Source organism: Tiliqua scincoides, chromosome 4 (genome assembly GCF_035046505.1).
Source record: "Tiliqua scincoides isolate rTilSci1 chromosome 4, rTilSci1.hap2, whole genome shotgun sequence".
NCBI classification, from domain to species: domain Eukaryota; kingdom Metazoa; phylum Chordata; class Lepidosauria; order Squamata; family Scincidae; genus Tiliqua; species Tiliqua scincoides.
The window spans coordinates 49508236-49534014 of NC_089824.1; the positions used below are offsets into that span (position 1 = coordinate 49508236).

Here is a 25779-nt window from a genome sequence, read left to right on the forward strand (position 1 = left end):
AATATCCCCTAGCTGCTCTCTGCCTGCACTGGTACTTTTTCTCTCCTGTGTCTTGGGTTGACCTTGCCATTCCTTTCCACAGCTATCAGTCTCCCTTCCCACTGCCCCCCACCCTTCCCTACTCTCCCACTATGCCTCCAATCTTTTGGGTAGCACTCTCATGCAGTGGCATTCCTCACCACTGTGCCACACGGGGGCATACCTCCAGGGGTGTCACCCCCACCTGGAAGTGCTGCTCCTGCCCCCCCCCCCGGATTCTGAGGGCCTTCTAAAGCCTTCTGGAGGCGAAAAACCGAAAGTGATTTTCCGCCCTCAGAATGTTTCTGGGGGGAGGCCCTCAGGGGAGGGCCCTGAGATCAGCCTGCCGATAACAACGACAGTCGACTGAGTGCTGTGAAGCAGGTGCCATGGGGGGGAGTGGATGGCAGCACAGTACCTCCTCTCCAACCCCGGAGTCTGGGGCATTTGTCCCCCTTGCACCACTTCAGGTGCGCCACAGCTCTCATGAGAGTGAGAAGAGTTCTTGCATTCATGTCCTGGGTGACAATTGCTCTCGGCGTGCATTGGATTCTTGCTGGGGCAGGGGCCTTCATGGTGAGCTGGGTGAGTCCAGAGTCGAACATCTTTCTTCTTTACACAAACAGACATAAAGCAGTTATGTGTTAAAATTGCCAAGACCCCCAAATAAATACCGCAGACACTCACCTATACGTCGACCCCACAGATAAGTCGAGGGCAGGTTTTGCGCCAACAATCATGGAATTTTCTATGAGCCTCGGTTAAGTCGGGGGTTGAACTTAGGGGGGTGTCTGACTATAGTTTTGTCTGATTTTACTCAAGGCCAGATCCTGAAAAATAACCCACCACTAATTGTTACCTAAGAACTGTAGTCTCTAATTTATTAAAAACATAGTAAAAGATCATAAGAAACATTTTTATTCTTTTTAAATTCTGGTCTTCATCACCTTTTTGTAAGCACTATCAGAGTAGGTGCACTGTAAACAACATACCAGTAAAACAGTGGTTCCCAACCTGGTATTCATGTACTCACAGGGACACTCAACAGGACCTTTAGGGGTACTTGAAAAAGAATGGAATGATGGTAGAAAAAGGCAGGTTCCAGAATGTCTTGCAAGGACCAGCAAGGCAGGAAGGGAGGTAGCTAGTTGGCTGTGAAACCCCACCAATGGCTAGTTTTTGGTCATCAATTCATGTATGAACCAGTGATTGAAAACCAGCACAGTTAAAAAGCTGAAACATAATATGGAAAGTGATCAATCACCCAGAATTTCTCAGCACACTTCTGGTGTAAAACAGTGCAAAGGCAGAGTCTTCTGTTCTTCAAACAGATAAAAAGAGAAATCACTGTGATAAATACATGAAGCCTGGGCTTTCATATAGAGGAGATGAGGGCTTGTATTATTAATTACAAACATTTTGCTAATATGGAAATAGGCTGCCAAGGGAACCCATTTGAAAAAGATTGGGAACCACTGCAGGAGAACTATGAATCAAATCCACCTTTAAGGTATCTGGTGTGTTAAGCCAGAAGCTCTACGTATAACATACAACCCATAACACATAACTGGAAGTGTGCAATTCAATTCACAGTAGAGAGATGCAGCTGCATATATTTGCAACCCTTTTTACTCAGAAGTAGACCCACTGCTTTCCATGGGTGTTATTCTTTAGTAAGGGTGCATTGAATTGTAGCCTGCTTCAGATGGAAAGGAGGATTCCCATCCTGGTGTTTCAAAAAACAGACCTGCCGCGCAAGCATTTGCCAAGCAGAACCAGTCTGCAGCAGAAGGAAGGAGAATAAAAGGTTAACCAATTGCTTCTAAGGAGCTGAGCCTGCCTGCTGCTTGAGAAACTTGGTGCCTGTCTGCCCTTGAGAAACAAAACTGTTCAGAGTTGAAAGGCTTTGCCCTCTGATTGACCCGGAGATAAGGCGAAGTGATAATTTGAGCTTGATTACTTGGCAAAAATTTCACATACTATAGGCAAGTATCTACGGTAATCAGTCTTGAAGAGGAGCATATATTAGTTTACAATTGGATTTATAGCGCTGTGGTAAGATCCAAAAAGACACTGAACAAGAAGGGGAACTTTGGTCACATTTGTTTAAACTGGCAAAGTTTAATTTATGCCACAACTTGTCCGTTTTGAACTTATACCCTTTGACCTGGAAGTGCTCCTCCTCAGCAAGATGTGTGCAGGTAGTAGTGGTTAATCAGTAGGAAATGAACCACTTTATACATGCTTAAAACACTCCTCTTGATCAGTTTACCTACGGAAACCAATTTCGGGGCTAAAGACTGGTGTGTTCAAATTCTGGGTACAGCATCGGCCACCATTCACCGAATTGGAAAAAATGACCTTTCTACCAAGTGTAGCTGTAAAATATAAGGTTGTTGTGAAGGCAAGCTACAAATCTCTATCTTCATTCAGACTCTATCATCCCTTGACAGGAAAAGTGTACTATACAGTAGCTTACCAGAAAAGGTGACCCTGAGCACCTTGGCAGCCTAGTCTTGAATCAAGATTCATCATGTTTGTTCAGTGTCGGAGCCTTTTTCTTTTCTTCTTTTTTAAGGATTCTCATTCAGTGTTTCAGAATGTCAGTTTTCATACTACTGTTACCACCACCACCACCATTTAATATCTTTAGATTCTAATGTGTTGTTAGTATAACTCCAGTCACCTCAGTTAGGTGGGCACTGACGGATCAGGCAATGAAGAAACAGTTCCCAGCAACTGTTCCAATTGGAAGGAAACTTGAAATAAATGTAAACTCATCTATGTTAGGCCTAAGATCAGATGGGTATCCTAGAGATTGGTAGACTAAATGTAGACTGCAGGCAGACAGGTTAGACTCATGCTACAGCAGAGACAGCCCAACTGAGTCCACTGCCTGCCACGGCCACTGCTGCCTTCACACACAGCCCTCATCAAAGCTCCTTACCCACTCACCATGCTCTGTCCTTACATGGAGTTTAAAATTTAAAAGGATGCGTTTCCTTTAAACTATAAACTCCATCCAAGGACAGAGCAAGGAGGGAGGGTGGCAAAATGCTACTTCCTTGCATGAAGTTTAAAATTTAAAGGGACACTGCCTCTAAACCCCATGCAAGGCAGAGCATGGAGAGGGAAGAGATGATCTGATTCCCACTCACTTTTATTGAGTACTCAGCCAATCAATGGTCATCACATTTGCAGCAGGCTGGAAGGAGGCAGCTGCAGACACCCTGAATTAACTGCCCCTCACTCCCTGCCATCTGCTCCTGGCACAGACTGGATCAGCCTACTTCATAGCTAGAGCCAGCCCTATACCACAGGTTGGAGACTGGTAGTCTGGAGCAGGGGGGGGGGGTCTCCAAACTTTTTGAACAGAGGGCCATATCAAATATCTGGCATGTTGTTGAGGGCCAGAAAATTTTTTTTTAATATAAAATTTATATACATAGAGATGGAACTTAGATGAGTGAATAAATGAATGAATGGGCTCATTCATTCATCCTCTCTGGCCCTTTGAACACCCTCCAGACACAACCAGAACACTGTCATGTTTAGCCAAGTGGGCCAGAGGCTTTCAGGGGACAAGAGGATGGCCACAGACTGGATAGAGACTCACTGTGGGCGGCATCTGGCCCCCAGGCTGAGGTTTGGAGACCCCTGGTCTGGAGCACAGAGGGAGAATCAAGAATCATCACTATCCTCTCTACCCCAAGCAAGAAGTGGGTAGATGCTTGATTAGCCCATTGCTATATCAATGAGAAAGATGAGATTGGATCCCAACAAGTTTAGGACTTGGTGGTGAGACTTACAGGGTAGTGATGACTCCTTGGTCAGACAGTAGGTGTCTCTTTAGAATTAAACATTGGGCATAAGGAATCCTTGGATGATGATGTAGATACTTTTTCAAATCTGAGCTGGCAATATTTACAATTGCAGCACATATTTGTGTCCAGATCTGGCCCCTCAGCACTATTGACCTTGGAAACCCCCTCACTTCTAGATATACTTACACAGTCCTCCAAAAGGATAAAGTCAGCAATTTTTGTTTATAAAAATTTGTTATCATGCAACAAGGATGATACACACAGGTTTTGAGCTAAGTGGAATTCTGAATTGGAAATGAATCTAGATCAGGGGTGTCAAACTCATTTCATACAGAGGGCCAAACCTAGCATTCAGGGCACCTGCTGAAGGCTGGACATGATGTAATCAAGCAGAAAGTGACATCATTAAGCAACTGATGGCCAGAAATCAGCACCTTGCTCTCATATAGAAGTTCATTAACTGCAAATGACAGAAGAGAAAATACGCAAATCTTGATCATATTTCAAGATATGGGAAAGCCAATTTTCATGTGGGCTGCTGTTTCAGTGGTAAAACCTCAGCACTGCTCAGCAGCTGAGAGCCTGAGGGCCAGATAAAAAGCTTCCTGGGGCTGCATCTGGCCCCTGGGCCTTATGTTTGACACCCCTGATCGAGATGCTGTCGATGTAGGAATCTGGATGCATATGTTGTGGTCATGTCCTGTAATTGTAAATTTCTGGGGAGAGGTGATCGATATCATTGAAATAGGGTTACAGCAATCAGCCACATTCACTGATATGTATGTCATCCTAAATTATTTACTTGTAACCTGGAGATTAACACTGGGTCAACATAAATTGACTCTCTGTGCCCTCACAATGGCCAAATGATTCATAGTACTTAATTGGAAGGAAAGAAGCTCACCGATCTGTGCTCATTGAATGGATGATCTTTTGCACCTTTTGGTTTTTGAGTGAATGGCATATCAATGTCAGTTGCATATGGTCATATCTGAAACTATCTGGAGGCCATTCCTCGATAAAATAAAATGCATGAAGCATGTAGATATTCAATGCTTATATATCCACTTTCCCCTTTTGTTCCTACTTTTTTTGTAACTTGCAAATTTGTAATGATCACACTTATGTCATGTTCTCTTTTTTCCCTTTTGCATAAAATAAAAAATAAAGAATTTTAAAAAAATAAAAGAATTATACATGGGGTGTTAGACCATGCAGTCTATAGAGACTGCATCCTTTGACTCTAAAGAACAGGTGTTTTAAGGAAATGATAGAAAAACTCATTGTGTCTCTCAGTCTTTTGAGGAATTCATATAGAGAGAACCCACAAAATGGTGGGAGGAGTTGAAGAGGGGGGTGAAGCAAAAATGCATTACCATGTCAGCTTATGGGTATAGAAAGGAGTTGGCAGAGTATCACTGAGCCCTGCTGAAGTTTCTAAAAGCCCATTGGCACATGAGTAAAGGATTAAGCTGGAATAAGAGAGCATTGGAGAAGGATGGGGGAGTCAACCAAGAGTTATCCCAAAAGGAGAAGGGAGACAAGGATTCAAAAACCAAAGTTTAGATCCAAGGGACCGGTGGTGGAACAGGAAGATTGGGAGAAGAAGAGGCTAGATGGGGGAATGGGTATAAGCCTTAGGACTCTAAGGGCACAATCCATAGCATCCTTTTAGCTGGCACAAGCCCCTTGCACTGGCCTAAGTGTGACATGGAGGTGCCATAAAGCACTTTTGTGCCACTCTTTGGGGAGATAGGCAAGTGCATGGAGATGTGCTGGCCTACCCATGCTGACGCTGGCCCAAGGAATGGGTAAATTTCTGTCAGCTGAGCTTGGCAGGGGTCTGGAGGTGTGTGGGGAGGGCAGGGAGCAGGCTGGAGGGAGGTGTTTTGGGGTGGGGAGAGGGTGGCCAGTGTGCATTCCCAGGGGCAGGTGGGTGTTCCTGGAGATGGGCAGGCAGGGAGTGGGAGGCAAGGCCAGGATCCAGCATTTATGCCAGATCCTAGCACCGTTCCTGAGCGACCTGGGGCAGTCCTGGGCTGCTTGGATTTGCGCTACCAATTCAGGTGGCACAGATCCAAGTAGCCCCATTGGGGTCGCTGCAGCTCTTCCTGGGGTAAGGGGAAAAGTTTCCCCTTGCCTCGGGCTGAGCCTCAGACAGCCTGAAACTTGTGCTGGATACAGTGCAAGCCTGTAGGCCTGCCAGTTCCAGTGCAAGTTAGGATTGCACTGTAAGAAATTTGGAAGGACTCAGGAACTCCAAGGAGGAGATTCTGGAAATGATACAGAGTCGGTTCCAAGAAATGTATGCAGGGAAAAAATTGGTAGGAAGATTATATTCAGGATTGGGCTCCTAGTTGGTTAGGTGGAGCGTCAGTGCTGGAAAGCACTGACATAAGGGGTTAGGATTGCGCCCTTAGACTGTGAGGTGATGAAATGTTTAATTTGACTTGGATGGATGGAAAAAAATGGGAATATATTTATGAGGGAATTTTAATTTTCATTTAGAAAGAAGGGAATGCCGCTTTAGCCAGGTATTGGACACCTATCACTTTGACAAACATCAATTTTAGGATTTTGGTTAAAGTTTTGAAGGTTAAAGTTAAAGCCTGTCTAACAGTGGTGCACTCATATGGCACATATGTTCTGATTTGAGACAAGAGAGATGGAGGCTCAGAGAGAGGGAACTTGGGAATATAGCAAGGAACTGGAGGCTGTGATCAGTGATACCAAAATCAAAAGTTAAATCCTTTGCTGAACAGAAAGGGAATTAAAAGTGAAGACATAAGAACATAAGAACATAAGAACAGCCCCACTGGATCAGGCCATAGGCCCATCTAGTCCAGCCTCCTGTATCTCACAGCGGCCCACCAAATGCCCCAGGGAGCACACCAGATAACAAGAGACCTCATCCTGGTGCCCTCCCTTGCATCTGGCATTCTGACATAACCCATTTCTAAAATCAGGAGGTTGCGCATACACATCATGGCTTGTATCCCATAATGGATTTTTCCTCCAGAAACTTGTCCAATCCCCCTTTAAAGGCATCTAGGCTAGGCGCCAGCACCACATCCTGTGGCAAGGAGTTCCACAGACCGACCACACACTGAGTAAAGAAATATTTTCTTTTGTCTGTCCTAACCTGCCAAACACTCAATTTTAGTGGATGTCCCCTGGTTCTGGTATTATGTGAGAGTGTAAAGAGCATCTCCCTATCCACTCTGTCCATCCCCTGCATAATTTTGTATGTCTCAATCATGTCCCCCCTCAGGCGTCTCTTTTCTAGGCTGAAGAGGCCCAAACGCCGTAGCCTTTCCTCATAAGGAAGGTGCCCCAGCCCCGTAATCATCTTAGTCGCTCTCTTTTGCACCTTTTCTATTTCCACTATGTCTTTTTTGAGATGCGGCAACCAGAACTGGACACAATACTCCAGGTGTGGCCTTACCATAGATTTGTACAATGGCATTATAATACTAGCCGTTTTGTTCTCAATACCCTTCCTAATGATCCCAAGCATAGAATTGGCCTTCTTCACTGCCGCCACACATTGGGTCGACACTTTCATCGACCTGTCCACCACCACCCCAAGATCTCTCTCCTGATCTGTTACAGACAGCTCAGAACCCATCAGCCTATATCTAAAGTTTTGATTTTTTGCCCCAATGTGCATGACTTTACACTTACTGACATTGAAGCGCATCTGCCATTTTGCTGCCCATTCTGCCAGTCTGGAGAGATCCTTCTGGAGCTCCTCACAATCACTTCTGGTCTTCACCACTCGGAAAAGTTTGGTGTCGTCTGCAAACTTAGCCACTTCACTGCTCAACCCTGTCTCCAGGTCATTTATGAAGAGGTTGAAAAGCACCGGTCCCAGGACAGATCCTTGGGGCACACCGCTTTTTACCTCTCTCCATTGTGAAAATTGCCCATTGACACCCACTCTCTGCTTCCTGGCCTCCAACCAGTTCTCAATCCATGAGAGGACCTGCCCTCTAATTCCCTGACTGTGGAGTTTTTTTCAGTAGCCTTTGGTGAGGGACCGTGTCAAACGCCTTCTGAAAGTCCAGATATATAATGTCCATGGGTTCTCCCACATCCACATGCCTGTTGACCTTTTCAAAGAATTCTATAAGGTTCGTGAGGCAAGACTTACGCTTACAGAAGCCATGCTGACTCTCCCTCAGCAAGACCTGTTCGTCTATGTGTTTTGAGATCCTATCTTTGATAAGGCATTGCACCATCTTACCCGGTATGGATGTTAGGCTGACCGGCCTATAGTTTCCCAGGTCCCCCCTCTTTCCCTTTTTAAAAATAGGTGTGACATTTGCTATCCTCCAATCTTCTGGCACCGTGGCCATTTTGAGGGACAAGTTGCATACCTTAGTCAAGAGATCTGCAACTTCATTCTTTAATTCCTTAATAACTCTTGGGTTATTAGACAATGGGTTATTATAACTCTTGGGTTATTATAAGACAATGGAGCAATGATTTGAATTAGAAGAAGAAAAGGGTGGAAAAAATTAAGGTATTGGGCATCTGATTTGGGCTAAGATGAAGAGGTTGGAAAGAGAACTGGAATGTTTGGGCGACAAAAATGGAAGAAAAAATACAATGGAAAATGGAGATTTGGATACATCAAATAGAGAAATTGATATTTCAAAAGATTAAGGTATTTTAACATTTTTTGTATCCCAATAGTTAATAATCTGGCAGTAGTGTTTTCTCTAGGAAGATCACAGATAAGCCTACCCATCTGTTTTTAGCTTCTTGTGGGGGATGGCATACTTCTCTTTCTCTCAGGCAATGTCATACAGGAAGTTGGGAGGACATCTGGGAGCTTCATCTCTGGGGCTTTTGTTCTTGGCAATTTTGGTTGCCTGTCTTTTTAGGAACTGGGGAAAATGGACGGTCGAATCACATGGAATGGAAAATGGAGTGCTATTTTATAATAGCACTATGACAGACGTTAGTATGGTCGAAATTTGGAACAATCTGGGAGAAAACAGTCTGAAGTTTAAAATAGTGGGAAAGGAAGGAAACGGGCAGCCCAATCCTGAGCTGCCCAGTGTGCATCCAGCGTGCCCCAAGCAGCCGCCATCTCCTCCTCTGGAGAAGGAGACATTTGTCCCCTTCCCCTGGGTAAAGTAAGTAGCCCTGCAATGGGGCTACTTAATTCTACAATGACCCAGGTGTCGGCGTAGAATTTAGAGCCTCTGTGTCAGGCGGACACAGAGACTCAGGATCTGGTGAAGTGAAGCTCCACCAGCCCCCCCTCTCCCCACTCTCCCCAGAATGCCTACTCTCCGCCCTCTCCCCACCCTCCCTCTGCCTCCCCTCCTGCCCTGGAACACCTCCTCCCCACCTACCCCCACGCCCCCACCTACCTCTCTGCTGCCTGGCAGCCCACATGACCACCAAGCAGTGGAGCTCCGGTGCTCCACAGGTACTAGCTCAGTGCTGGCCAGTGCTCCACCAGTGCTCCGGCCCGCAAACATGACTTATGGCACAGTAAGCCGGTGCACACTCGTTGGGATTGGTTCCTAAGTACCTTCCAGCTTAAGCAACAAAACAACCATTGCAAAAGTATATGAGAGAAGCCATGACTCAAAGAGTGGGGGTTTGCAACCAAACAATGTAAAACCGGTGAGCAGGAATGGAAACAATTGTGGCACTCTGTGTACAAAAGAATGATACCTGAGTCTAACATGAAAATCCACCACCAGAAAGAGGGGTAAGTAACACCACTTTCTGTATTTGTTGCTGCAGGAGGCCATTTTAGGGAGCTTTCAGTAAGAGGTTTAGCCTATGGGAGTTAAAGTGGAGGCCTTTTTTCAAGTCTTCAGAGTGGGGGTAATGGCTTGTGGCTTCAGAAAAACCAGAAATGGTGCAAGAGACTAATGTGTTTGGGAGCAAGATCCTCTAGGGCAGGGCTTCTCACACAATAAACACCGGGACCCACTTTTTAGAATGAGAATCTGTCAGGACCCACCAGAAGTGATGTCATGACTGGAAGTGACATCATCAAGCAGGAAAAATTTTTAACAATCCTAGTCTGCAATCTTACCCACACTTACCCAGGAATACATCCCACTCACTATCATTGATAAAAGAATATATATAGTAGCTTGTTAAAAGCACTGGTCTGTAACATTTCCCCAAATGCAGTCACTTACCATGGGAGTCTAATATATTAAAAGTCTAACATATTAAAAATAAAATATTGAAATGAATGGGGACCCACCTGAAATTGGCTTGCGACCCAGCTAGTGGGTCCTGACCCACAGTTTGAGAAACACTGCTCTAGGGCAATGGTGGCCAACCTTTTAACTTTAGGGTTTCTGGACCTTTAACACTTGTGCAGAGGCAGGAATTTCAGCAGGTGCAGCTTGTCATCTGTGAGACAATAAGCTGCACCTGCTGAAATTCCCTCCAGCATAATTATCAAAGGTCCAGGAACCCTAAAGCTGAAAGGTTGACCAAGCCTGCTCTAGGGTGATGAATGCAGACTCACTGATAGAAACAATAGCCCAATTTGTGCAGAAATGTAAAGCATTGGGGGAACTGTAGCAAGGGAAAGCAAAGGCTTTGAGCTGGCCTAAAGTCATGGGAGATGAGAGTCTGTGGGAAGGAGATGGTACAAGGTGTGGGGAATTTGAGAAGGGGTATGAGAAGAACAGAGAGGAAAGCAGGATACAAAAAGATGGATGGTACTTGGACTATGGTTTGAGATTGAGATATTTGTATGCCATGTTATTACTTAATATTCAAAGGAATAGAGAAATTAAAGTCGGAATCCTGACTGACGCTTGTCCTCAAACGGGGCAGGGTTCAGTGCCAACTTGGGCAGGGAGGGTTGCATCAGCCAAGCTCGGCCAATGCAAGGGTCTGGGGAAGGTGGGGAGGAGACAGGAGGGAGGTGTTCTGGGGTGGGGGAGAGTGGGCGGAGGGCGATCCTGGGGGCTGGCAGGTGGGCGGGGAGCAGGAGACCAGGCTGTGACCCAGCAGTTATGCTGGATCCCAACCCCATTCTCCATGCAGTGTGGAGCAGCTGCAAGCTGCTCCGCTCTCCTCTGACTTATGCCAGCTCTGGAGGTGGCGCAAGTCTGAGGAGGCCCACTGAGGCTGTGGTAGCTTACTTGGGGCTAAGAGTAAGAGTTTTTCTCTGGCTGAACTACTTCAAGCCCTAATTTTGCGCTGGATACAGCACAGGCCTCCTGGCCTGCCTGTTCAAGTGCAAGATTGGATTTAGCTGCACAGAAAGAAAGTCAACTGACACTCAAGGATGGATCTGTTTTGTGGTCTCTAGAATACAAGGGGTAGTGGTCCTAGAAAAACTTAGGGACAGGTAGAAGAAATGGTGGGGGTAGTTACAACAGTGGATGTCCAAAAGCTGGCAGGTTTTCTTCCAGAATCTAGGCATAACTTCAGTCATCAGTAGGGCTGTGGAATTGGATGAACAATAATCAGCTTAGTGGTTTTTGCTGCACTCAGAAGTGCTGTGGGAAGAATAAAGTATCACCTACAGTCAAGATTCTGTTCACTAGGTTGGAGCTGGGTAGTTCACTTGTCAAGTCCATACTGATAAGGGAAAGAGGGAAAGGAACTTATCCTTGTATTGCTCAGGCAACATGGAATTGCTTCTCTGTCTTCTGGGACTGCCCTTCCAGGCTTGCAGCACAGCGCCAGAAGCACCCCCAAGTTGCCTAGGGAACCAGATGGTTCTCTCTATCTTCCTGGGTTGTACTGCAGTGGCTTGTTTCACAGTATGGGAAGAGATCAAGCATTGCCCAGTTGCTAGATTAAGGGACAATTCTCTCTATGTTCCTGCTCAGTACTGCAAGCTGCTGTGAGGACAGTATTTACCCTTAGTGATGATGGCACATAATCAGCTCTGAATGGCTATGTAGTAGTGTGACATCATCTCACTCACAATGTTATCCTTGATTGGCCAGGATCACATAGTGAAGACACAGACAAAATACCACAGAGAAGCAGCAGTGAGGTCAATCATCATGATTGCTAATTTGCAAAGATTCATCAGAAGATGTGAATTAAAGGTACATTGGGGTGGCTGAGGCTTTTGTGATACCACAACCCTTCAATTTTGCTGTGAATATTTTTGTGGGAGATTCAGGATGTACAGAAATTGACTGTTCCTTGTGCTTCAGGTGTCATTCAGTTAGCTGGGCATTGCAGGGTTATGGGCCTGATCCATGCTTGGATTCACACGGACTTCTGCCAGCAATATCTGAGTTGATGATCTGCTGCTGCTGCTGCTGCTGGAGCTAACCCCAGAGCAAGGGGACAAATGTAACCTTGCCTCCAAGGAGACCTCCAGCAGCCAAAAATTCCCCATGGGATGTGGTGTAGCCAGTGCAAGCACTGCTGCATGAAACTGAAATTTGTGAGATTGGATTAGGCTGTTAGGGTGTTCTTAGGGCTAAATACTTGTGACATTTAAATTATTAATTGTGATGGTCTTCATTTTTCTTTAATCAGTAGCAGCTGAATTGGTACTGCTGCAGATTGAATTGCTGCTGTTAAAATCCCATTCCCCCTCTCATTGTCCCAGTTCACAAGGCCCTAATCCCACTACTATTGACTATAAAACTAAAAATATCAGGACTAATAATGTTTTAAATGTCACTTATAGTTTGGCTGTAAAATTTTTATAAACAGCTTGTAGCAGATTAATTGTTTACCTTATTATCCTTTTATATTATTGTGCTGTATTTAAATGATTTCAGGAAAGTACTACAGTCCTTACAGTAGTAGTACAGTACTACTACCCTTACTTCTTTTGCTGATCTCTGATCTTCACCATAGTGAAAGCAAAGTTCCTTCAATTAATTTCAGTAGAAATGTCCAACTCCCTCTACTGGAGGTTGTCTGCAGGCTAACAAGAAAAAGGTAAAACTCTGCAGTTATTCATCTTGTAATGACCGGAGTTGAAGGGTCCAAAACAAAATCAGAAATGAACTCTAATTACATATGGCCATGTGGTAAAATACCAGCATGAAGCTCAACTATTTTTCTTAGTTAGATGGGAATCTTTTTCATGCATGCTTTTAGCACCAGTGCAGCTTGTTAAACCACTGAAACAGTATTTATCAAAAATGTTGTTAGCAGACATACACATTGGCAAAATAGGAATTGCACATTCTAAGAGCGGTAAGGCAATTAGTTAACCATCATTCTGCAAACTTATTTGAAGAGACACACTGGCCCTTTCTTTACTCATTTTAAATGTTTTGCTTTGAATAAATATTTGTGTATTGCTTTTTCAAAAAAGCAGCTCCCTCTGAAACTCAGGTATTAAGGTATCATTTTGTGCTTGAGATCAGCAAGGATCTTTCAGCACTGCCTACTGAAAAGTTTTTAATTCTTTTCTTGTAAAGAGGCAAAAAAAGAAAAGAAAAGCTGTGGTTTTCTTTGTGGATGCCATCTGGCTAGTTTCACCTGCCCTAGTATTGCTTTCAGGGGCAGGTGTGGCTCATTAGAAGGATGCTGTATTTTTACCCTCTACAGATAATGTGTAATGGTGGAGCTCTTAATGTTTTGATTTTGGACACTGCTATCCAGTGTATTCTCCTTTAGATGTCAACCCATTTTTGCCTGCCTCACAGGTGTACATACTTGGTCCCTGTTGCATATATGCAACACTGACAGAAAACCTTTTACTTAGGTTTTTGGAAAGGAAGGGAATGAAGCCCTTCCAATTACTGCTGTGCTGCAGATATTTTAGTTTTATTTCACATTTTAGTCTTTAATTATATTTTTATTGTTTTAATTTATCTTGTTAGCTACCCTGAATATTTAAAATAGGAAGATAAGATATGAATGCTCTAAATAAATGAGTGTTAGTTATAAATAGCTGAAGTAGCCACCAGTTAATAAACCCTATTGTTAGGATTGTATTAATAAAGGGCTTCTCAGAACATTTACTTTTAGCAGTTACCAGGAACTGGTTTATAAAGCTTCACACATAAATGGAAGTGGTTTCTTTCCAGCTTCACTGTCCCCTAATTTACAGCCCAATCCTAACTTTCTGCACTTGCAATGCAGCGGCACTGAAATAGCCTCCATTGTATCCAGCATGGAAGGAGAGTTTACTGGAGGTCTCTCCAAGGTAATGGGACATGCACCCCTTTTTCCCAGGGTAAGCCCCAGCAGCTGTTATGGGGCCACTTGGGCTTGCACCAGCAAAATCACTAGTGCATGTCCAAGCAGCCCTGTATTGGGAAATCAGACCTGGGAAAGGGGATAGGATAGGGTAGTAGCACTGGCACACCTAGGGGGCAAGCGGGGCAAGTGCCCTGGGCACCGACCCTCCAGGGGCGCCTCAGAGCCTCAGCCCGCCCCCACCAGGAGGAACACCCAGGAGCGCTGCGGAGAGGCAGCTTGCTGCCTCTCCGTCAGCGCCTGGGCGCCGACTGAGCTGCCCCTCCCCTCCTTCCTCCTTTACAAGAGGATAGGAGACAGGTGCCCTAGAGAGGCACTTACACTCTAGGGCACCCATCTTGTCTCCTCCTATAAAGGAGGAGAGGGGGGCGGTGCAGTCGGCGCTGAAATGCTGCCTGGGAGGCAGCGTCCAACTACCTCCCAGGAGTGCTCCTGAGCACCCCTGCTCCACCTCTGAGGGCGTCCCTCACGGGCGGAGCAGAAGCGGTGCACGCCCTCTCCGACTTGGAGGGGACCCGTGCCGCTTCCAGGCCGGGTCGCCCTGCTCCACCACAAAGGGCGTCCCTCAGGGGTGGAGCGGAAGTGGCACCCGCTCACTCCGACGTCAGAGGGGACGCATACCACTTTCTGGCTGCCATGGAGACCCCCGCGGTGAGGAAGGCTCTGTGGGGGCCTCGGCTGCCTCCTCCATTCTCCCTTGTTTTGAAAAGGGGAATGGAGGAGGCAGCTGTGATGACGTCACCGCAATTACTTCCGGGTCACGTGCGCGGGGGGGTGGAGGGCGTAATTCTGGGGGTTGCCCTGGGCGTGGGGACCCCCAGGAATGCCACTGGGTAGTAGTCCCAGTCATCATTCCTACTTCCTTCCGGGGCTTGTTGTTCCCCCCTCCCTGCCCTCCCCCACCCTATTATACCCCCTCTGTTCTACCCTCGCCTGCCCTCTACTGGTGAGAGATTACCTGTTTCTTTGGGCAGTCCTCAAGGATCTATGTCAGCAGGCCAGTGTTGACCTTAGTGCCAGCACCAGGAGCATCTCTTCCCTGTCACACGTGCTTTTGGGCACATTTGCAACACTGCACATATTCGTCCTAGAAGCACTAGGCCAGTTAGGATTATGCCCTTAACGTGTTATGGAAGATCAGCATCAAAGTTCCTTAAAAAGTTGCTCATATTGATTTGCAAATGTGTCTTAAAATATTTTGGGGGAGAGAGGAAATTTCAGGTCCCATATCTTTCCAAAATGTATAGGATTACGAGGTACATTTTTTGACTATTTTTCTTTTCAGTGCTAAATAGAAGTATAACCAGGAGAATGTGTTTTGGTTTGGCAGTGATACCAGCTCACTAGCATAGTTTCATTCTCCCTGCAGCTGGGTGCAAATTTGCACAACTCCCTGTGGGCAAAAGCAAAACCTTACTCAGATTTAGGTTCAAAGGTGTGCAAAGGAGACAGTAGCTCACTTAGGTCTTCATGTCTGCCTACAGCATCAGCTGTGTGAGATATAGAACTGATGGCCCTAATGAACTGCCCTTTGGTTACCTTGAGATTGCTAGCATAGGTGCCAATTAAGAGTTTGTTATAACTGGATTTTGGAAAGAGACAGTTGTCTACTGGGAATGGTGCTGAGACAATGAACCTGTTTACAACAAGCTGCTGTACAGCTGCTGCATTGCCAAATCATAGATGGAGACAATTAGGTCATCTAGTTCTGACACAGCACGATTGACCCTCCAAGCACAATCTAATGAGTTGGAAAAGAAAGAGAGTTACTCTCAAAACTGTCATTCAGAAGTTGATACCTGACTCACTATTGACACATTTTGCTTCAGACAGTTCAAGTTATTTTGTTAGAGCTGGGTCTGGGGAAACAAAGATTCGGTGCCAGTGTTGAACATTAATTTAAAATGGTATTTGCCATCTAAGGTAAGAGAGCAGAGGATCGTTGCTTCAGTCAGAGGTCTCCTCTGCTGCCAACTTGACAAATAGCTATTGACCCTCTTACAAACCTCTGATTGCTTTAGAACAATTAATGAAGTAACTGACTTTGGGGAGCACACTAAATGCAGTATGTACAAGTGGAGATTCACTGAGAAAAAAGTAGTTTGTGGCCATTTTTCTAGGGCCCATCTCCTTACTCTCATCTCTGCTTATTCTATACTTCATTATTTCACTGCTAAGAGTTTTGTTTTCTGAATCATCCTCGATAACAAAAAGAATGTGCAGTGTGCAAGAATGTTCCAATGTGCAACTTTCTCAATGTTAAAGGAACAGTTATGCAGTCTTTGGGTTTGGATACTATACTCAGAGAAAACAGGAGAGGCCACACAATGTTCTCATAATAGGAACCCAAGGTCTGTGCTGTGAAAACTTTCCACCTAATTCTAGCAGATCATCACATCAAGTCCCATTTTAGAAGGTCTCTGGCTACACCAAAGATAAAAACAGGTGATGCTGTCAAAGTGGAGAACGTCAAGGCTGTAATCTGGATGTACAGTCTTAGTTTATCTCACTGCCATAGGCTAAGAGGCAGATCATGAGGTGTCAAAATGGCAGATGCGCTTCAATGTCAGTAAGTGTAAAGTCATGCACATTGGGGCAAAAAATCAAAACTTTAGATATAGGCTGATGGGTTCTGAGCTGTCTGTGTCAGATCAGGAGAGAGATCTTGGGGTGGTGGTGGACAGGTCGATGAAGGTGTCGACCCAATGTGCGGCGGCAGTGAAGAAGGCCAATTCTATGCTTGGGATCATTAGGAAAGGCATTGAGAACAAAACGGCTAGTATTATAATGCCGTTGTACAAATCTATGGTAAGGCCACACCTGGAGTATTGTGTCCAGTTCTGGTCGCCGCATCTCAAAAAAGACATAGTGGAAATGGAAAAGGTGCAAAAGAGAGCGACTAAGATGATTACGGGGCTGGGGCACCTTCCTTATGAGGAAAGGCTACGGCGTTTGGGCCTCTTCAGCCTAGAAAAGAGACGCCTGAGGGGGGACATGATTAGACATACAAAATTATGCAGGGGATGGACAGAGTGGATAGGGAGATGCTCTTTACACTCTTACATAACACCAGAACCAGGGGACATCCACTAAAATTGAGTGTTGGGAGAGTTAGAACAGACAAAAAAAATATTTCTTTATTCAGCATGTGGTTGGTCTATGGAACTCCTTGCCACAGGATGTGGTGATAGCGTCTAGCCTGGACGCCTTTAAAAGGGGATTGGACAAGTTTCTGGAGGAAAAATCCATTATGGGTTACAAGCCATGATGTGTATGCGCAACCTCCTGATTTTAGAAATGGGCTATGTCAGAATGCCAGATGCAAGGGAGGGCACCAGGATGAGGTCTCTTGTTATCTGGTGTGCTCCCTGGGGCATTTGGTGGGCCGCTGTGAGATACAGGAAGCTGGACTAGATGGGCCTATGGCCTGATCCATTGGGGCTGTTCTTATGTTATGTAAAGCTTCATTGATTCCCAGGATACTTTGATTCATACCTACTAACCTACATATCTACATATCTAACAGTAAGTGCATAGTTCTATCTGTTTGCTGTCTTTTGGGATAGGTTATACTAACATAAGTCTGATAAAATCCCAGACTTATCACATATATTAGATAACCCCAATTCCTGTGGAGAGTTATTGTGTTGGAAGAGTCTCAATTTCTTGACTGCTCCAGCACATACAGAAGAAAAAATTCTATTCAATGATGGCTTGATTTTCCATATTTCTGACTGGAGATGTTCTGGTAACAATAGTGAGACAGAAAGAGGAACTGATCCTTCAGCAAATCCCCTTGACAAAACCAAAAAACAACTTGTTGATAATGTATTTTTTAAAAAATTTGTTGTGTGAATTGACCTACCTATGCTTTGATGTTTCAGTCCGTCAAAGTGCATCAAATTTTGGAATGTATTTAGGTTGCAGATAGGTAGGATTTTTCATTCTGCAGATTAAATGAGTTTTACAAACCAATTAATCTGAAAGGAGATGCAGACAATCTATTTCTGAATAGATTTCAGTGACACATCTGATTATATACGTTAAACACATACTGTGAAGTATGATCTGAGAGTAGGTGCATGCATAGTTCTTTCCCTGTGCTCTTTATGATTGTCCTGATGACAGTTATGTTTCATTACAGCAGAGGTTCACAATCTGGGACATCACAATACCCTGCCAGGGAAGCTCTGCCACTGCTCCCTGAAGCGGCAGGGTGACAACAATGGTAGCAACATGATTGGGATGATTGTGTACTCCCAAGGAGGGAAGGGGTTTTACAACTTACCTGGGGGTCGTTATGGTTCTCAGGAGGGACTAGGGAGCCTGCAACCCTATCTGTAGCTCTCCTGGCAGCTCCAAACTGCTGTAAAAAAAAGTTTTTAAAAAACTCTGAGATGACAATAGGTAGTTTTCTTTTTCTTAGTTTGGAGCTTCAGGGCAGACTCCTTAGGGGGTTACAGGCTCCCTGAATCTTCCAGAGAGCCATAGTGACCCCCAGGTAAGTTGATCATCCCAATTGTGTTGTTGCCCAGTCCCCCTTCCCTCCCCAGTTCCAAAACTCTCCCTGAGAGTTTGGGAAGCACTGCTTTTCACTTTAAATGGTGGGAACAGAAAAAAGCAATACACCAGGTAAGTAGAGTATATTGTTTGATATCTCTGTGTAGGGGTATCAGGCGGGCTGGGGGAGAAGGCAGCTTCTGCTTGGGGATGGTGCTGGTTTGGGGCCTTTCAGGAGGCCTCAGGGGGAGGGAGTTAAGTCACGTTGGTCCTCCTCCCTGGCATAGCCCTTGAGACTGAGTCCTAGGCAGGAGCTTTTGGAGACATAGCCTCCTGCTACTCCTGTCCTGGCTTTCTGACCTCATCATGGGCCTCCTGTCAGTTATATACACTGCTTCCTCCTCCAGCCCTGCCCCTTTCTTACTGGGAAGGGCATAAAAGGGACCCCACCCAGGGTCTCTTTTCCTGGTGTAACGTCCCTTGTCTCTCTCTTCTTCCTGACCTCTTACTGGGTCAGGTCCTTCAGGCCTCCCACCTTCTTTACAACACCAGGTGCTCCAGTTAGGGAGAGATGCCCTGTCAGCAGGTCTCTCCCCATGAGCTGGGGATGTGGGAGGTTGTTGGGCAGACTTGCCTGTGCGGGGGGGGGGGGGGGTCCCCCTCTTGCCTGGCCAAGCTGCCTTCCCCTTGTGTCTCCTTGGCCCCCTCACCTTGTGAGGGGTCTGGGTCTGCAGGGGAGGAGGGCACCCTGCTTCTATAAAATTTATTAACTAAACTTTATACTCTCTGCTACGAGAAAACATGTTTGCAATTTCTGTTTTGTGGGGTAAATATTTAGATTGATTGCTACAATGTTGCAGATTAAGTAACAACTTCCAGAGGGGTGGATATAGTAATCCCTTGCAGCAAAAACAGTCTTGTAAAATTTCACATAAATTTATTTCAGCATACACTTTCATGAACTAAAGTCTACTTTTGTATTTATTTGTAGAGCAGGTAACTCTCTCTCTCCCCCCCCCCTTTGAGATTCTGAAAATTTGTTGAGACCCCTGCAGATTGTGAAGCCCTAAACTATGGAGTTTAGCCTATGCCTAAATCCTGACCTCTGTCTGAGTGATGTTCAACTGCATTGCAGAGCAACCTAGTTTCTCATATCACCTGGATGGTGTCCTGGTGATGATGGCACCATGTGACAGGTGCGCCCCTCTGGGCATCCAAAACACCAGTTGTGATATCATAGCCCAACACCAACAGGTACTATCTGGCTCCCGAAGGTTCCTGGCTTCCCCCCTGGGGACTGCTTGCTGGGTTTTGGAGTCTGCTAGCTGGCTGTTCAGGCACTTCAAGGCCGCTTGCTCTCTCCTTGAGAATGCTGGCTGGTTCCTTGGGCTCCTGGCATAGTGGAAATGGAAAAGGAAGGGTATTGAGAACAAAATGGCTAGTATTATAATGCCGTTGTACAAATCTATGGTAAGGCCACACCTGGAGTATTGAGTCCAGTTCTGGTTGCCGCATCTCAAAAAAGACATAGTGGAAATGGAAAAGGTGCAAAAGAGAGCGACTAAGATGATTACGGGGCTGGGGCACCTTCCTTATGAGGAAAGGCTACGGCGTTTGGGCCTCTTCAGCCTAGAAAAGAGACGCCTGAGGGGGGACATGATTGAGACATACAAAATTATCCAGGGGATGGACAGAGTGGATAGGGAGATGCTCTTTACACTCTCACATAATACCAGAACCAGGGGACATCCACTAAAATTGAGTGTTGGGCGGGTTAGGACAGACAAAAGGAAATATTTCTTTACTCAGCATGTGGTCGGTCTGTGGAACTCCTTGCCACAGGATGTGGTGCTGGCGTCTAGCCTAGACGCCTTTAAAAGGGGATTGGACAAGTTTCTGGAGGAAAAATTCATTATGGGGTACAAGCCATGATGTGTATGTGCAACCTCCTGATTTTAGAAATGGGTTATGTCAGAATAGAAATGGGTTATGTCAGAATGCCAGATGCAAGGGAGGGCACCAGGATGAGGTCTCTTGTTATCTGGTGTGCTCCCTGGGGCATTTGGTGGGCCGCTGTGAGATACAGGAAGCTGGACTAGATGGGCCTATGGCCTGATCCAGTGGGGCTGTTCTTATGTTCTTATGTTAAGGTGCAAAAGAGAGCGACTAAGATGATTACGGGGCTGGGGCACCTTCCTTATGAGGAAAGGCTACGGCGTTTGGGCCTCTTCAGCCTAGAAAAGAGACGCCTGAGGGGGGACATGATTGAGACATACAAAATTATGCATGGGAAGGATAAAGTGGACCGAGAGGTGCTCTTTACACTCTCGCATAACACCAGAACCAGGGGACATCCAGACAAAAGAAAATATTTCTTTACTCAGCATGTGGTTGGTCTGTGGAACTCCTTGCCACAGGATGTGGTGATGGTGTCTGGCCTGGACACCTTTAAAAGGGGATTGGACAAGTTTCTGGAGGAAAAATCCATTATGGGTTACAAGCCATGATGAGTACGTGTAACCTCCTGATTTCAGAAATGGGCTATGTCAGATGCAAGGGAGGGTGCCAGAATGAGGTCTCTTGTTATCTGGTGTGCTCCCTGGGGCATTTGGTGGGCCGCTGTGAGATACAGGAAGCTGGACTAGATGGGCCAGTGGGGCTGTTCTTATGGCATTCCCTGTGTTTGGCTGTGGGGGATGGGTGAGGAAGTGCACTCTTTTTGTGGCAGGAACCCTTTGGGCAGTGCTGAGGTGGTTCTGCTCCAGGGGACAATGGGAAAGTGTTCTGGCCTTAAGAGTGCATTGAAAGCATTGTTTTTAAAGCATTTCATTTGACTTTTAAAAACAAACAATATAAAGATAATGGAGGAAGGGCAGAACAGTGGCTTGGAAAAAGATTTCTGTTTCCTTAAGAAAGTAGATACACTAATTTGGAAAGAAACTGAAAATTGGATAAAAACTGTGTTCCCTTTCTTTCACAGCTGTGAATAGCAGATCACACTAGAAATGTTCTTGACTGCATCCCTAGGTTTGTGCTGCTAGAATGAAACTTATGAGGAAGGAAGGGAGGAACCTTTTTTTCTTTTTTTTTTGAGAATTCACTGAATAGAGAGATTTATCTTTATCTTTACATACTATTCATTGGTGTGAACTGTGTGAAACAGTGCTCAGAATGTAGAAAAATAAGGGAAGTCATAGCTGTCTTTGCTTAATACTGTGAACACCAGTTGCAAGGTTTTGAAATGTAGGTGGCACTGTTAACTATGGAATCTATCAAGTCCTCTCATGCAGTAACGGTTTAACTGGTGTCCTTTTGATCTGCTTCTAAACCCTCCACTTAGCAGAACCTATTACTTAGTGACCATACATGGTGGGGAAATCTAGAAAGGTTATATAGTCCTTGTAAAGTCCTTTTTTCTGAGCATGATGATCACAGTCTCTTAATAATGTGTCAACCAATTAATGCAAAAGGATAATTGAAGTGTCCTGATATTTTTTTCCCAGATGTAGATTTCTGATTTTTAAGGAAGATGAAAGCAGGGCTTAATTTGTCCCATAACTGAAAAGTATTCAGCCCTGAGAAAGGTTTTGAATGTCAGGGCTCAAACCCAGACCTTGTGAAGAAATAATAGATAGAAAAGGCCTGGAGCAAGTGCAATTTACAGGTATACTGCACCACTTGTGAAGGGGACAAGTGTTCTCCAATTCCGGTTGTTATGCAAATAGGTCATTAAGTTAACATTCAGCTTAATCTGTTACCTTTGTTGTGTAAACAGACACTCCCTCCTAGAAACTAGCTGGCTGCAGAGGTTACTGGAGATAGATTGCCTATTCTTTGCATTAAGAGACTCTTTATGGTGTAAACCTGGGGTCGGCAACCTGCCATTCTGGAGCAGCAGCTCTTTCAGCCTTCTGCTGCGGCTCCGTGCGGGGCTAGCCCATCCCAGGGGGAGGGGCTCGCCCCTCCTGTGACGCAGCCACCACTCACCAGCCTGAGTGCATGCGCGCAGCTCCCATGCCTCCTGCGGTTGCACCCCATAGGACAGGGCGCGAATGGCTGGCGGAGCAGCTCCTGCCCAAAGAGCCCGCACCACTGCTGAGGGCGAGCCCCCCGCCGCTGCTGCCGCTGCACATTCCCTCCCGCCTGAGCCGCAGCACCAGCCGCCTGCCCGTGTAGGGGAGGGCGCATAAACGAAGGGGTTTGAACACCCTGATGACCCCCCTTCCCACAAGCAGCCCTGACCCCACGGAGCCAAGACAAAAGCAAGCAATTGAGTGCAGCTGCTCTGTCCTCCTCCCAAGCTTAGAGCACAATCCTGTGTGTGTCTCCTCAGAAGTAAGTCCCATTGTGCTTACTCCCAGGAAAGTGTGCACAGGATTACAGCCTTCAAGCTCTCCACTCAGCATCCCCCCCCCCCGTCACTCACACTCTCACTGCTCCATTTCCTTCACTTGGAAACTTGAAAGGGGTTTGGAGACCCCTGCACCAGATGGTATTTTGTATATGTTTGTATACTGTATGTGTAACATACTGTATATGTAGCACCAAAGCATATTTCATGGTTGGGAAGTAATCACTGTTAGTATGCCTTTTATTTTATGCAGTTTTGAACTCTTAGCTTGTTTGTTCAGGAGCACCTTTGTGAACAGTGTTAAGTAGTACTAAGTGGTCTTGTTCAGAGGTAGTATTGTGTGGAAAGGCATTTACAGAAGTACAGAAGTAAATGACAGTAAAGAATGACAGTATCCTTCACAAGCAGTTCACCTGTGCACAATCTAAAACAGTTGTTCTCCAACTGTGGGTCTGGACCTGATTTTTAGTGGGACCTATAAGAGGGGAATGTATTATATAACTGTGACCTACAAGAGGGGAGTGTATTATATAACTGGGACCTATAAGAGGGGAGCGCAAACTATATATGCAGTGTTATCTTCATTTTAGATGTCAAAAGGGTTTTGTGGCTCCTGAGGTTTTCTTTTTTCTGGAAAACGGGTCCAAATGGCTCTTTGAGTGTTTAAGGTTGCCGACCCCTGGTGTAAACAGACACTCTGCTCCAGTCTATGGGAGACCTGATGCCTCCTTAAGAGCCTCTTTGTTGTGCTTTGACCACTGTCATAGATGTTGTTAAGCGGAGATTGTTAAGCAGCGCACTCCTGTACGTATCTTTCACCACTGAGTAACAACAGAAGCCCTTTTTAGATATGAATGCAAGGTTGCAACAGTAGGCTCCTCCCCTGTTCATTCATTCATTTGAATGTGTGCAGAAAGTCACTTCCAATACAATAGTATGAAGCCTCAGGCATTATGGGAAAGTCTTCCAAGCCTTCTTAGGAAAAGAGCTGTCATTCAGTGCATGCTCAGTGCATGCTCATGTCATTCAGAGTGCATGCTTTGCATGCAGAAGGTCCCAGGTTTAATCCCCAGCATTTCCAAGCACAGCTGAGGACAAATTCTCATCCAGAATCCTGGAATGCCACTGCTAGTCTGTGTAGATCAGTGGTTCTCACACATTTAGCGCCAGGACCCACTTTTTAGAATGAGAATCTGTCGGGACTCAGCAGAAGTGATGTCATGACCAGAAGTGACATCATCAAGCAGGAAAACTTTTAACAATCCTAGGCTGCAATCCTACCCACATGTACCCAGGAGTAAGTCTCATTGACTCTCATTTTTAAAAGAATATACATAGTAGCTTGTTAAAAGTACAGGTCTGTAACATTTCCCCAAAGCAGTCACCATGGTAGCATCAAGTCTAACATATTAAAAATAAAATATTGAAATGAATGGGTATCCACCTGAAATTGGCTCACGATCCACCTAGTGGGTCCTGACCCACAGTTTGAGAAACACTGGTGTATGAGATGTATATATGTAAATACTGTATGAGATGGACCAATGGGGTCTCCATAGAAAAGAGCTCCCTATGTAACGTGCGTAAAAGTATTAGGTCAGAGGCTACTGTTTCTTCACAAACTAGAGCTCCAGTCTCTCTCTCTCTCTCTCTCTCTCTCTCTCTCTCTCTCTCTCTCTCTCTCTCTCTCTCTCCTTCTTTTTAACCAACCAAATACTGGGCAAAACTTTCTACTCCCTATGCAACTGTGGTGAGATAAAAGAATATTGTATACTAACCAGAGATTACGGTATTATTCCCCCTCCCCTTTTTTTGCAATTATACATTTGTATACACATTACAGTAAAAACTCAAAATTCATTATTACTAGCTGTGACTAGTAAAAATTAGAAATCCTGGACAGTGTCAGAGGTTTCCAGTGTTGCCTAGGAAGAATGTACTGTGCCTGTTGGGAGGAGCTAGTTCTGACTAGTCAAAACTAGAAGCCCCAAGCAGTGTTCAAGTTTCTAGCATTGCTTCGCCAGAACTAGAACCTACCATAGCTGTTGGGAAAAAGTAGGTTCTGACTGGGAAAAACTAGAAGCTCCAGATGTTTTTAAGGTAGCAAACATGGTTTTTTTTCTAGTTGGAACTAGTTCTTTCCACCAGGCAAGGTACTTTGATTAGGCAATAGTAGAAATCTTTAACAATGGCCAGAGTTTTGTGTCTTTGCTAGTCAGAACTGATAATGATGAATTTGGGGTTTTGACTATAACACATATAAATAATGACCATTGAAGTAATGTTTCCATATTGTTTGTGGCAAAAGCTTGCCTTCACAGAAGCATTCATTTTTGCATGACCTGTGAAGTAGACACTGTTATTTCTGAATGCTGCTTCTTTTGCATATAGCAATTTTGTGAAAATTTCATCAATGTTAAGATATAAGATCACTCAGATTCTGTGCTTTAGGTTGTTTTGCTATTCAATTTTTATTCTGAAAGTTCTGTATGTACCGCGTAATAATAATGCTACTGTCATTGATTGAATTCCGAAGTACACTTCTGGGATTGGGATCTTCAGAGGTCAATGAAAAGATCTTTATCTCATCAGCTCTAACTAAAACAAAGTGTGTTTATTTGTAGTTTGTATATTAACTCTGTGTCCACTATCATTTTTTCCTAGGATGGAGTTGGTGTCGATGAGAAACTGTCCTTAAGACGGGTAGCTGTTGTTGAGGACTTTTTTGACATTATCTACTCCATGCATGTGGAAACGGGGCCCAATGGAGAACAAATCAGAAAACATGCTGGACAAAAAAGAACTTATAAAGCAGTAAGTAACACAGCCTGAGGAAATTATCAGTATACCTGTAAGGGCCCGAACTCTGACCTCACTGATACATTGTAGATTCATTGGCGCTGG

General features: G+C 45.0%; 1 protein-coding gene across 4 annotated transcripts in view; it reads left to right on the plus strand.

Annotated features, from left to right (window-relative positions):
• NOL4 (nucleolar protein 4) overlaps positions 1 to 25779 on the plus strand; it is a 191252-nt gene that overhangs the window by 33577 nt on the left and 131896 nt on the right. For all 4 annotated transcript variants that reach the window (XM_066625199.1, XM_066625200.1, XM_066625201.1 and 1 more), the window contains exon 2: positions 25540 to 25689. In XM_066625199.1, coding sequence (XP_066481296.1) covers positions 25540 to 25689 — 150 coding nt within the window. The remainder of the gene's footprint in view (positions 1 to 25539; positions 25690 to 25779) is intronic.